This window comes from Peromyscus maniculatus, chromosome 2 (genome assembly GCF_049852395.1).
Source record: "Peromyscus maniculatus bairdii isolate BWxNUB_F1_BW_parent chromosome 2, HU_Pman_BW_mat_3.1, whole genome shotgun sequence".
NCBI classification, from domain to species: Eukaryota; Metazoa; Chordata; class Mammalia; order Rodentia; family Cricetidae; genus Peromyscus; species Peromyscus maniculatus.
In genome coordinates this window covers 40034427-40048154 of record NC_134853.1, presented here as the reverse complement: position 1 = coordinate 40048154, position 13728 = coordinate 40034427, and the positions used below count along the sequence as shown (strand labels likewise).

The 13728-nt window shown below is 38.4% G+C and overlaps 1 protein-coding gene across 9 annotated transcripts in view; it reads right to left on the bottom strand.

Moving 5' to 3' along the window:
- Atp6v1h (ATPase H+ transporting V1 subunit H) overlaps positions 1-13728 on the bottom strand; it is a 111289-nt gene that overhangs the window by 73140 nt on the left and 24421 nt on the right. For all 9 annotated transcript variants that reach the window (XR_013049014.1, XR_013049017.1, XR_013049016.1 and 6 more), the window contains one exon: positions 11657-11754. Coding sequence is in view for 5 of the 9 variants with exons in the window: in XM_076563985.1 (XP_076420100.1) it covers positions 11657-11754 (98 nt within the window). In the remaining 4 variants the exon portion in view is untranslated. The remainder of the gene's footprint in view (positions 1-11656; positions 11755-13728) is intronic.

The following is a 13728-nucleotide window of genomic DNA, read 5'->3' as shown; positions in this document are numbered from 1 at the left end:
CAAAAAACAAAACAAAAAAGAAAGAATTAACTAAGAAATATGCTGTCAGCACAGAGTGCCTATGTAGCTAACCTCTAGTGAACTCCTTAGAGGCTGGTCTGTAATAGTCTTCCTGAACAGAAACACAAATGTTCACTGCTGAGAAGGTCTCATGGAAGACTACACGTGGATTCCTCAAAACTCAGCCATGACCTTGTGCTTCATGGTCCAGCTGTGTATCTTCAGCAATCCCTGTAATAAACCTCAGCTATAAGTAACAATATCATTCTAATGAATCCCCAATATAGTGTGACCATATCTGAGAACTCTTTTACTTTCCATCCACAATAGCAACTAACAGGAGAAGGCATCAGTGAACAGAAGAAAGCAAAGAGAGTAATAATACTATTTTATTTTCTAACAATGATAGAACTGGCTTTATAAGCCCACTCTTAAAACTATGAGAATGTAGATATTTTCATCATAAATGAATCCTTCCAAACTCAAGAATATAAAAGAGTTTAAATGGAGCTACCCTATAATAGGGCAACAAATAAAAACCCAGAGTAGAAATGAGTTTTTTGTTTGTTTACTTATTTGTTTGGAGTTGTTAGCCAGTGAGGTCCTATGGACCCTCAGACACTAGAGGATATTTTCAATATTCTTGGTAATTCTCCATAACTTGATAGTAAGGGCCTATTGCTAAAGACACCACATAACTGAATCATAGAACATAGTAACATCAAGCTGGTACAAACCTGGAAGCTTCACCCATATTGGCTGGTTTTTATAGTGCTGAAAGGTGCAGGCTACCAGAGAATCATCAACCATACCTAGCTGTGAACACTGAAAGCTACAATGACCAGCCTTGCAAGATGCCCCCACTGGTGCAATAGTGGCGTGAATGTGACGTGTGGTGATATTTTATTTGTACTGAAATGTTATTTTAATTTTATGTTAATAAATAAAGTTGCCCTGGGGTCAGAGCTATTAGAGCCATAGTGAGAGCGTGGTGGTTAGAAGAGCTAGGTAGATTTCTGTGTGTTCAGGGATACAGCCAGTATTGGAGACATACGCCTTTAAGACCTGGAGGGCGGTACTTACAGGCAGTGATGAGGCAGTCATGTGGTTGGGTTTACAACCAATGAGAAGGCAGAACAGAAAGATTATTTAAACAGGGACACAGGAAGTACCTCCCTCTCTCGGGGAAGCTAGGAGCACTGCAGGAGGTAAGATTTTATCTCTGAGCTCTGACCTCTCGGCTTTTCTCTTTTACCTTGGCTCTGTGTTTCTTATTTTAATAATACGATTGGTTACATCTACATCTGGCGCCCAACGTGACAAGAATCCATTAAAAACTGCTTGGGGCCGGCTCCCTAGCCCCGGCCCAGGTCTGGGCTCAGGCTGGACTGTGAGCTGCTTGCTTAAAGCCAGTGCTACAAACAGCTCAGGCTTGCCCTGCTAAACAGGGCCCCTGGCTGTAAAGCCAAGCCTTGACTCGGCTCAGAGGGAACAAGTGGCTGGCTTTAAGCTTTAGCCGGCTACCCCTTCGCTTTCACTTTCACTTTCGCTTTCACTTTCGCTTTCACTTTCGCTTTCTCTCTTGCTTTCTCTCTGTCTCTCTGTTTCTGTCTCTCTCTCTCTCTCTCTCTCTCTCTCTCTCTCTCTCTCTGGATTTACACCTAGGACTCTAGGTGGCTGTTTTGAAATTCGCTCGGATTTCTACTGTTCTACGCAGATTTGGTAAGTCATAAAGGAAACTATTTAAAAGACAAATTTTTTCCACATTTAAAAAAAAAATGGGTTTCCTGTGTACATTGGAAGAAAATTGGGTTTTGTTTGAAATTTTAGGCAGTCTGACAATGGAACAACTATATGAAAAGATTAGTATTATGGGAATTATGCAGTTAATCACCATGCTTATTCTCATTTTACTATTTAAAAAGATAGTCGAGCCGGGCGGTGGTGGCGCACGCCTTTAATCCCAGCACTCGGGAGGCAGAGCCAGGCGGATCGCTGTGAGTTCGAGGCCAGCCTGGGCTACCAAGTGAGCTCCAGGAAAGGCGCAAAACTACGCAGAGAAACCCTGTCTCGAAAAACCAAAAAAAAAAAAAAAAAAAAAAAAAAAAAAAAAAAAGATAGTCGATTTAAGTGCCAGGATAACAGCTTTAGAAAAACCTGTTAATTTTAACAGTGAAGTTGGTTCAAGTTTGGATCATAAGGTTACAGAAAGAAAGCCTGTTTTCACACAGTCATCCTTAATTTATCCTGTAACCGTACAGCAGATGCCTGATCAAATGGCTACACAAAATATCTGGGCTCCAATTGAACTGATGGATTTTAAAAGGTTTAAGGAGGCAATAGTATCTTATGGCATGCATTCCCCATATGTAAAGCAAATGTTAAACTCTTGGTCAACATATAATAGGATTATACCACAGGACTGGCGGGACCTTGCACAAGCTGTTCTGGAACCCAGCCAGAGAATTCAATTTCTGACTTGGTTTAAGGAGGAAGCTAGAAACGTAGAAACACAATGGAGGGATAAAGGAATACAAGTTTGTCAGGATCAGCTTATTGGAGAAGGCCAATATGCTTCAATACAAACACAATGTTTATATGATGTTCAAACCGTAATTTTATGTCGAATGGCAGCCTTGAATGCATGGGACAGAGTTGATGAACCAGAAAAAAAACATGAGTCATTCACAAAGGTTATGCAAGGCCCTAAAGAATCTTTCACAGATTTTTTAGAAAGACTGGCTTCAGCAGTAAACAGAATGGTCTCAGGATCAGAGGCTAGTAAGGCAATAATTGAAGCTTTGGCATTTGAGAATGCGAATGCAGCATGCAAAAGAATAATCAGGCCGTTAAGGGCAAGATCTGCACCTTTGGAAGATTGGATTAGAGAAACAATTAATGTTGAGGTTGATGAGCATGATACGTGGGTAGGAGAAGTAATTTCAAAAGGTTTGAGGAGTGTTAGATGTTTTGGGTGTGGAAAGCAAGGACATTTTAAAAGGGACTGTAAACAAGTCAATCCTAGAAGCAATGTCTCTTCAAGGAACAATGGCAACAGAATGCCCCTTCCTTCTGGAGTATGCAGAAGGTGTGGTAAGGGAAAACACTGGACCAACGAATGTAGATCAACAAAGGACAGACAGGGTAATCCTTTGCCTCAGTTTTCGGGAAACTCCCGGAGGGGCCTCATGCAGGCCCCCATAGCAAAACCAGTTCAGACCTTTCCTGCACCTGTAGAGGAAATCCCTGCTCTGAGCGATTAAATAACCAAATGACTATTGGAATAAATCAGGCTGGTCAGGATGATGAAAAAGAGAGAATAGAAAATTCAGGAGAAAACATAAAGAAAATTTTTTGGCAAACTTCTATTAATGAACAGAGACCAAAATTAACGATAAAAATAAATGGTCTGGTCTGGTAGACACAGGTGCGGACATTACCATAATTGCACCAGAATTTTGGCATCCAGCTTGGCCTCTTCAGGAGGTAAACGTTCAACTGTTAGGAATTGGGACATTATCTGGAGTGAAACAGAGTGCAAGATGGCTGGAATGTATAGGTCCAGAAGGACAGAGAGGAAAATTAAAACCATATGTCGCTAACATAGCTATGAACCTGTGGGGTCGAGACTTGTTGCAACAATGGAATACTCAGATTAAAATCCCTCCAATCTCAGAAACAAATCATAAACTAGCACATGTTTCTGAGAGAAATATTAGAAGGCATTATTTTGAGTGGTCACCAGCCATCCATATTATACAGGAACAGGGCACAACAACTGATAATCTTCCAAAAATACCAACAGCTCTACCTTTAAAATGGTTAACAGACAAGCCTGTATGGGTTCAGCAATGGCCTTTAACAACAGAGAAACTCCAGGCTTTAGAAGAGCTGGTAGAAGAACAGTTAAATGCTCAGCATATTGAACAGTCAACCAGCCCTTGGAATTCTCCTGTATTTGTTATTAAAAAGAAATCTGGTAAATGGAGAATGGTAACAGACCTTAGAGCAATTAACAAAGTAATTCAGCCGATGGGCTCTCTACAATCTGGAATTCCTTTGCCTACTCTGTTACCAAAAGGATGGCCTCTCATAGTTATTGATTTAAAAGACTGTTTCTTTTCAATACCCTTACAAGAAAAGGACAAAGAAAGATTTGCTTTCACAGTGCCTACTTATAATAATTCTCAACCGGTTAAAAGATTTCAATGGAGGGTCCTCCCACAGGGAATGTTAAATAGCCCAACTCTGTGCCAATATTTTGTACAACAGCCATTGGAAGTGATACGTAAAAAATTTCCTAAATCTATAATTTATCATTATATGGATGATATTTTACTAGCTGACTCAAATGCAGATACTTTAGAAAGAATGTTTGAAGAAGTAAAGAAAATTTTGCCTTGCTGGGGATTACAAATTGCTCCTGAAAAAATACAAAGAGGAGATTCTATTAATTATTTAGGATATAAAATAGAGCTACAAAAAATTAGACCCCAAAAGGTGCAAATTAGGAGAGATAGACTACAGACTCTTAATGACTTTCAAAGATTATTTGGAGATATTTCTCATCTACGAACTATTGTTGGGGTAAAAAATGATGAACTGACTAATTTGTTCAAAACCTTAGAAGGTGACAAGGACTTAAATAGTCCAAGAGAATTATCACCTGAAGCTGAGAAAGAATTGGCCTTGGTAGAAAAGAAAGTACATGAAGGGCACGTGGATCGTATTGATCCAAAGCTGGATTGCATTTTGGTTATTTTACCCTCTAGGCATTCCCCTACTGGAATATTAATGCAGAGGGAAGATATTATATTGGAATGGATATTTTTACCAAATAAACCAAATAAAAAATTAAAAACTTATGGGGAAAAAATCTCTGACTTGATTTGGAAAGGAAAATTGAGACTTCGTCAATTAGCAGGAATAGACCCAGCAGAAATTGTCGTACCTTTAACTAAGGAGGACATTGAAAAATTATGGACAGAAAGTGAACCTTGGCAAAGAGCTTGCAGTAATTTTTTGGGAGAAATTAACAGCAAATATCCCAAAAGCAACAGAATTGATTTTATAAAGAGAGCTGATTGGATCTTGCCTCGAATTGTACGGCAAAAACCCATATCTGGAGTTCGTACATTTTATACAGATGCCAACAAACAAGGAAAGGCAGGTTACAAATCAGAAAATTTAAGTAAAGTGGTACAAAGTCCTTATAATTCAGTGCAAAAATCAGAATTGTATGCTATTCTGTTGGTATTAATGGATTTTTCAGAACCTCTCAACATAGTGACTGACTCTCAGTATGCTGAAAGAGTGGTATTACATATTGAGACTGCAGAATTTATCCCTGATGCTTCAGAATTAACTTCACTATTTATTCAATTACAAGATACAATCAGGAAAAGGAGTCATCCTTTATATATAACTCACATCCGATCTCATACTGGTCTGCCAGGCCCTCTAGCACAAGGCAATGATGAGATTGATAAATTATTGATAGGAAATGTGCTGGAGGCCTCAGAATTTCATAAAAAACATCATGTCAATAGTAAAGGTTTAAAAAAGGATTTTCCCATAACCTGGCAACAAGCCAAAGAAATAGTAAAGAAATGTCCTACTTGTTCCTTCTATAATCAAACACCATTACCAGCAGGATGTAACCCAAAGGGTACTCAGAGGAATGAAATCTGGCAGATGGACGTGTTTCACTTTGCAGAATTTGGAAAACTGAAATATGTACACCACACTATCGATACTTATTCAGGATTTCAATGGGCAACTGCTTTGAGTTCTGAAAAAGCTGATTCTGTAATCACTCATTTGCTAGAAGTTATGGCCATTATGGGTATACCTGCACAAATCAAAACTGACAATGCTCCATCATATGTCTCTGTTAAAATGAAACAGTTTTTTGCTTATTACAATATAAAGCATATTACAGGTATACCACATAATCCTACAGGTCAAGCAGTTATAGAAAGGTCAAACAGAACTCTAAAGGATATGCTAAATAAACAGAAAGGAGTAACAAAAACCCCCAGAAATAGACTGCATAATGCTCTATTAACTTTGAATTTTCTGAATGCCAATGAGAAAGGAACAACAGCTGCAGAGAGACATTGGGTAATAGAAAAAACTACAGAATTAAATCAGCCTATATACTTTAAGGATGTGCTGACCTCAGAATGGAAGCCAGGGTATGTATTACGTTGGGGACGAGGTTTTGCTTTTGTTTCTACAGGAGAAGATAAGCTGTGGATACCATCAAAATTGATAAAGGTTCGATTTGAACAAGAAAAACCTCTTAATTAGAGGAGGTGATAGTTCATCAACCAGCATGAACATCCAATTTAAACTAACTTGTACCTGTAACACATGTCTTTTCATTTAATCAGATAATAACTTGCCAAAAAGGAACATCCCCAAAATTAGTCTTGGGGGAAGGTTTTTGTTTTTGTCTTTTAGGAGAATGAAGGTTAAGGAATCTGAAGGACACAAGACAAATGAGACAACTGAAGAAAAGGGACAAATCATCTATCCCAGGAAACAGAGTATATTGGAGTATATGGCATATGGGTATATATTATCTAAAAAAATTTATGTCTTCTTAAATGTTTGTTTCTGCTTTTCTCTAAAGATTTAACACTATTGGTTTTCTAATAGTCCCAGTTCAATTAAAATTTAAAGCTGACTTTGGAGTTGGAGAATGGCTCTCTCCTTCTTTAAACTCAAGCATGTTGTTAAAATGAAAATACAAACTCCCTGTATCATGACAGAATAAAAGAGCCATTTTCTGCTATGGGACAGGACAAAAGCCAAATTAATTAAGGGACTATTCTATTACTAATCTCAACTCTTTGATTCTATTCTGATTCTTTAAACTTTTCTTAAAGTATAAATTTTATATCAAAATTGACAAGATTAATATATATATACATTTTAAACTTTGTTAAGATATGAATGGTCATATAGAGTACTAACTAATTCTAGAAAAAAGGCTTCAGTTAGCTGCATATATATGTCTTTGTGTTCGAGTCTCTTATCAGTTTTCTGCAGGAAATCACGGCCAGGCCTAACATCAACTGAAGTCTCCGGAAAGAAGATGGGGCCCCACAACAACAACAACAACAACAATTCCACGTGGACAATAATAATATCACTAAGCTGACAAACATCATCTACAGATCAGCTTTGAACTACAAGGTGCTCAGAGCAATTTTGAGATGACTAGCTGAGATGATCCAGTCTCAAAGACTACTTGAATAAGGACTTGAGATAAACCCTGAACTTTGGCTTTATACACAGACTGGATAATAATGAAGGATATAGTTACCTTTCCTAGAATTTGACAATTAACCTAAATTTTTCTTTCAGGATAAAGATAACTTCGCCCATACCCAGCAGGAAGCAATTTTAAGAATATGACACCCACATTGCCAAAGAAGTGGTGTGGGGCGGGTGGTTTTTTGGTTCTTTTAATGGGTTTTGGGTCTGGGATAATTTTCAATTGTTTAGGGGGGTTGGTTACAAGTTGTTGTCAAGGGTTAAGAAAAAGGCTAAGCAAAGGAGATTAGATTTAAGGTTCTTGTTTAAAAAAAAAAAAAAAAAAAAAAAAGAAAGAAAAGAAAAAGACAATTACTAGTTTTAAATACTTTACATTATTACCAACTATTAGGATATAAAGAAATGAAAGTTAGTAGTTAGACATTACAATAGAAATTGTAGTCATATTAGATATGTTTTAAAAATTGAGCAGATATATTTTAGACAGGTCATCTTCAAACCCTTCAGAGATCTAACGAATATGGCATTTAAAATATTTTAATAACTTAGAAATTTTTCTTTTTTGAGACATGTCAGCTCCTGGCAGTACCAATCTACTTCAGAGAAAATATGGGCATTGAAGAAACTGCATATGGAGTTAATTTTCATTGTGGCAAAAGTTAGCCACTGGACAACAAAGTATCCTCAAATCAACAGGACAAAATGGACAGACAGAACACGAAACAAAGGACTACCGATTCCTGCCAAAACAAGTATGGTTATGGCTTTATCAGAAGGCATCTTCTGAGGCCAGGACAATATGGCACCATCCCTGAAGTGGCCTTCACAATCTGGAAAAGGTACAGTGCCCTTTTCTTTGAAGGCAGCTGAACAGGCAGTGGGCCGATGGCTTCTGTTGTGCAATGGAACAGCAACTGAAAGCTCACGCCTCTCAATAGTAGACTGGCATTTAATAGAGGGATGTGGAGAAGGGCATGCTTAGATGAAGCCATATATACACAGCCAAGAAGAATGGACAGCTGAATTCAAAAACCATCAACAATTTCCAGAATTTAAAATCCTGAATCATGACATGACACTAGTGGAATTCAGGTGTTTCTGGTACATGGACTGCTCTCACCCAGTGTGAGGTTGAACTGTTGACCTTGTGTACAACCTACTTCACAAATGAGTCTGTCAGATACGCTAAGCCTATAGGCTGAAGATGATGCCCCAACACTGTGGAGAAACCTCAGGTGACTGTCCAGGCAGCTGGCTGTTTCTGTCAACTCACAAAATTTTTGGAAGTTGCTTTTGTGCACTTCCTGTTTTTATTTTTGTTAGCTAATATTATTTCCTTCTTGGGTCTCTGAGGGAGTTGAAGATTAGTTAGTTATAGTTGAAGATTAATTAGGATAGAAAGTGAATTAGATACATTTTGGACTTACTAAAATAGGATAGATAAGGGAATTATTTTCTCTGATTTGTCAAATACAAATGGACTAGACATCGTTTAGGTATTTGTTACTTGTATATATTGTATATAGTTATTGTACTTTTGTATATAGTTTTTCTTTTGTTAGTTATAACCTTTTGCCTTTTTTCTTTTTATTAAAATAGAAAAGGGGAAATGTGGTGATATTTTATTTGTACTGAAATGTTATTTTAATTTTATGTTAATAAATAAAGTTGCCCTGGGGTCAGAGCTATTAGAGCCATAGTGAGAGCGTGGTGGTTAGAAGAGCTAGGTAGATTTCTGTGTGTTCAGGGATACAGCCAGTATTGGAGACATACGCCTTTAAGACCTGGAGGGCGGTACTTACAGGCAGTGATGAGGCAGTCATGTGGTTGGGTTTACAACCAATGAGAAGGCAGAACAGAAAGATTATTTAAACAGGGACACAGGAAGTACCTCCCTCTCTCGGGGAAGCTAGGAGCACTGCAGGAGGTAAGATTTTATCTCTGAGCTCTGACCTCTCGGCTTTTCTCTTTTACCTTGGCTCTGTGTTTCTTATTTTAATAATACGATTGGTTACATCTACAGTGACGGAAATAAACAGTTTCTGATTGGACTTATTTAAATCCCACTCTATAAAATGAAATCCATACCTAGCACCAACATGAGACTAGACAAGACACAAGTCCTAGGGGAGAACTTACTTCTATCATTCTGAAAAATGACATAATATTATTATTAAACTACTCCTAATGATTTGTTATAGCCACAGATTAATGCATCTCTCAACCCTCATCTGAGAAGCTTCTATTTACAATATATAGTGATTAACACACAGACCCACAATTGGCCAAAGCGAAGGTAGTAAGAGGCTACAGAATGCTCAGCCCTAAAGGGGAACACACAGAGAAACAGAGAGAGACAGAGAGACAGAGACTCAGATAAATATAACTGATCTAAGGAAAAAAAGGAAACACCGTATTTTCACCTAGTTACCAGTCAGCATGAAAGACTTCTAGGAAATATTATTCAGTAAGAACCTAGGGCTAGCAAGATAGGGTTCAGCAGGTAAAACACTGGTTCCCAAGCCCAATACCCTCAGTTCAATCCCCAGAAGTAAAGAATAAACTCCCACAAGTTATCCTCTGACCTCTGTACATGTTCTGTGATGCACATGAACATACACACACACACACACACACACACACACACACACACACACACAAATAAATGAAGTTTAAAATGTGATAAAATTATAAATAATATTTTATTAATTCTTTGAGAAACCCATACAATGGGACTTTGATCATATCCACAATCCCAACTCCTACCAGATCTACTCTCAGCTCCCTACCAACCTAACCTCTTCTTTTAAAAAAACTCATCAAGTCCAATTTGCTTTGCCCAATTATTCTTGGGTGTAGAGCCTGCTCTAGAGGGTGGTCAATCTACCAGGGGCCATCTATCTCGCCCACTAGCTTTCAAATCACACCTACCTTCCCAATCCATGCTGAGACTGTATCGGTCTTGAGCTGGTACCCATCTTTGTGCATGCTGTCACAATTACTGTGAGTTAATAGTACAACTACCCTACTGTGTCTAGAAAACAGCTTCCTTGAAGTTATTCACCACTTCTGATGAAAACAAAGAGCTAAATAAAAATAAATAGTGAGAAAAAAATTGAAAATAGGGTCTTACTATATCTGTGGCTGGCCTTGAATTCACAGAGATCTGCCTGCCTCTGCCTACTGAGTGCTGAGAACAGTGTATGCCACCATGCCAGCTCAACAGACTACAATTTTGTGAATTGATACAGGAATAACTATTCTAGCTTACTCAGTCAATCAATGACAATTAAATAATTTGAAACTGCAGGCACCTGTCTTGCTGAGGGGCTTCAGAGTAAGAGTCTGAACACACTATTCAATCAATTCTCTCTAAATCCTCACTGATCAAACTCTATTGTTGCTTCTGAGCACCCCATATAAATTTTACAGGAGAAACAATGCTCTTCTCCTAGTTGAAGAATAACTGTTTGAAATGCACTTAGGCCCTCATTAAGTATGAAATTTACTGGCTTTCTAACGGTGACAGAATCTCCATTCTTTGGAGATTTTATTTTCCTTATTGATTTCTGCCTGCATTTGCCCCAAAATACTTTGATAATAATCTTATACTCTTAGTGTCAGAGTTTGTTTTGTCCAGCATTAGGGGTTTTGTTGTTTTTTACTTTATATACTGGCCTCAGTTTCCCCTTCCTCCTCTCCTCTCAGTCCCTCCCAACCCTCCTCTGTCTCCACCCCCCAAATCCACTCCTCCTCCATTTCTGTTCAGGAAAGGGCAGGCCTCCCATAGATATCAACAAAATATGGCATATCAAGTTGTAGTAAGACTAAGCATCTTGCCTTGTATCAAGGCTAGGCAAGGCAACCCAGTATGAGGAGTCAAGTCCCAAAGCTAGCAAAAGAGTTAAAGATAGCCCCTGCTCCCACTGTTAGGAGTCCTACAGGAAGACCAGTATTAGGTTCTTAAGAGGCCATAACCTCTTATAAAACATGAGCCAATAGCCGGGCGTTGGTGGCGCACGCCTTTAATCCCAGCACTCGGGAGGCAGAGCCAGGCGGATCTCTGTGAGTTCGAGGCCAGCCTGGGCTACCAAGTGAGCTCCAGGAAAGGCGCAAAGCTACACAGAGAAACCCTGTCTCAAAAAAACCAAAAAAAAAAAAAAAAAAACATGAGCCAAGCAAGAGAAGGGGAGAGGTGTTTAGTTCGATAGATACTGATTCCTAAGAAGGTTATTATATCCATTGTTAAGCAAACATGAAAATAATAAAAAGCTTCTCTTAAATGATGAAATGTATTAATTTATTTTAAAATGTCAAGGAGAAATGTTTTTTAAATGTCATTCTACAATAAAAGTAAAGGACACTCACTCACCAGTTCACCCCATCTGCTTCCACCCAGGCAAAACGGTACTCATTGACCCGGAGCATCAGCTGCAGACAACCAGCAACACACTGCACATACTGAGAACTCTAGACAGGAAAAATGTACAGTGTTAGCCTGCAAAGCATTCTAAGTCATGAGACCAAGCACATACATTTCTATAGGAAAAGTCTACCTTTTTACTACAGCTTGTTAGCTTTAGAATACCCAAAGTCTCCTAATATCTTTTCAAAAGTCTATCCTCCTGTCTGATTTTAACTTTGCCCCTTAAAAATTAAGGTGATTGTTGTCTCCCAAATTAAATCTACAAAATTCAGGATGACATAATACATTTAGAGAAATTAATTTACAAAGTAACTGTACCTTTGTTACAGTTTGATAAATAAGTAGTTCACCTTGCCATTTATGTATCTTGGAGAGAGGCTCTACAAACAAAAAAAATGTTGCTCTACATAATAACACGAATATGAAAAAAAAAAGACAGGCCTATACTGGAGTACTTTTTGGACCGTTATAAACCTTTACTGTAGTCCTTGGTTTCTTCACTCCTGGTGAGGACAATGCTATCAAGAAAACATCTGCAGGGGCACTGCCATGGTTGAAGGCAGTAATCCACTCAGCACACAACTACAACTATGCAGAAACTCAGCCTCAGGTGGTCTTATAAAATATCTAATTAAAGCTGGGCATGGTGGTGCATGCCTATGCCTTTAATCCCAGTACTCAAGAAGCAGAGGCTAGCCTGGTCTACAGAGCAAGATCTAGGACAGCCAGGGCTACACAGAAAAACCCCATCTTGAAAAAAGGATCTAATTAACATTTGTTAAAGACAAGCCAGATTTTTAAAACTTAGTTCAACAGCTGCATGTTATAGAACTGTGTTTAAATCTGTATCTCTTCGAAGTCATAAACCCTTCCATCTTACCACAGCTAGTAAAAAACTTCTGCTCTAAGCTCTTGTCTAGATATTTATCATGAGAGGTATGTCTTTAAAAAGTGGAGAAACAACCCCACCCATCACAACCCCACTAGCTGGTCAGCAGGCAAGGCTCCTGCAGGCAGGCCACTTCACCACCACTCACTGGACCCTGTAATCTACAAGCCCCACTCTGCCCCTCAAATGCAGTCATCCACCTCAGCATCAGCAGCCCCGGGAGACACATACACCGCCTGCACCAATTGCATGAAGAGTGACCCCCACCTTTCATGGAGGCATGGACACTGCCTGCACCAACTGGATGAAGAGCGGCCCCAGAGGCACAGGCCCTACTACACCAATTGGAGGAAGAAATGGGTAGATGCCAGTGCAAGAATACAATCAACAACATAAAGAAAAATATGGCACCACCAGAACCTAGTGATTCTACAACACCAAGACATCCTAATGAAAAGAAGCAGAAGAAAAAGACCTTAAAAATAATTTTATGAAGATGATAGAGGCCCTTAAAGAGGAAATGAAAAATTCCCTTAAAGAAATTGAGGAAAAGATAAATAAAAAAATTGCAAGAAATCTCTTAAAGTCAAAAAACCAAGAAAAAGCAATCAAAAAGGTGAAGCAAACAGTTCAAAACTTGAACACTGAAACAGAGGCAATTAAGGAAACACAAACAGAGGGAATTCTGGAAATGGAAAATCTGGGTAAACAAACAGGAACTACAGATGCAAGCATAACCAACAGAATACAAGAGATGGAAGAGAGAATCTCTGGCATTGAAGATAAGATAGAGGAAATAAATTTATCAGTCAAAGGTAACATTAAAACCAACAAATTCTTAACACAAAACATCCAGAAAATCTGGGACACCATGAAAAAACCAAACCTAAGAATGTGCTCAAAGTCACAGAAAATATATTCAACAAAATCACAGAAGAGAAGTTTCTTAACCTAAAGAAGGACATGCCTATGAAGGTGTAAGAAGCTTACAGAATACCAAACAGATTGAACTAAAAAGAAAAGAAAAAAAAATCCCCTCACCACCTAATAATCAAAACACTAAATATACAGAAATAAAGAATATTAAGAGCTGCAAAGGAAAAAGCCCAAGTAACATGAAGGCAGACCC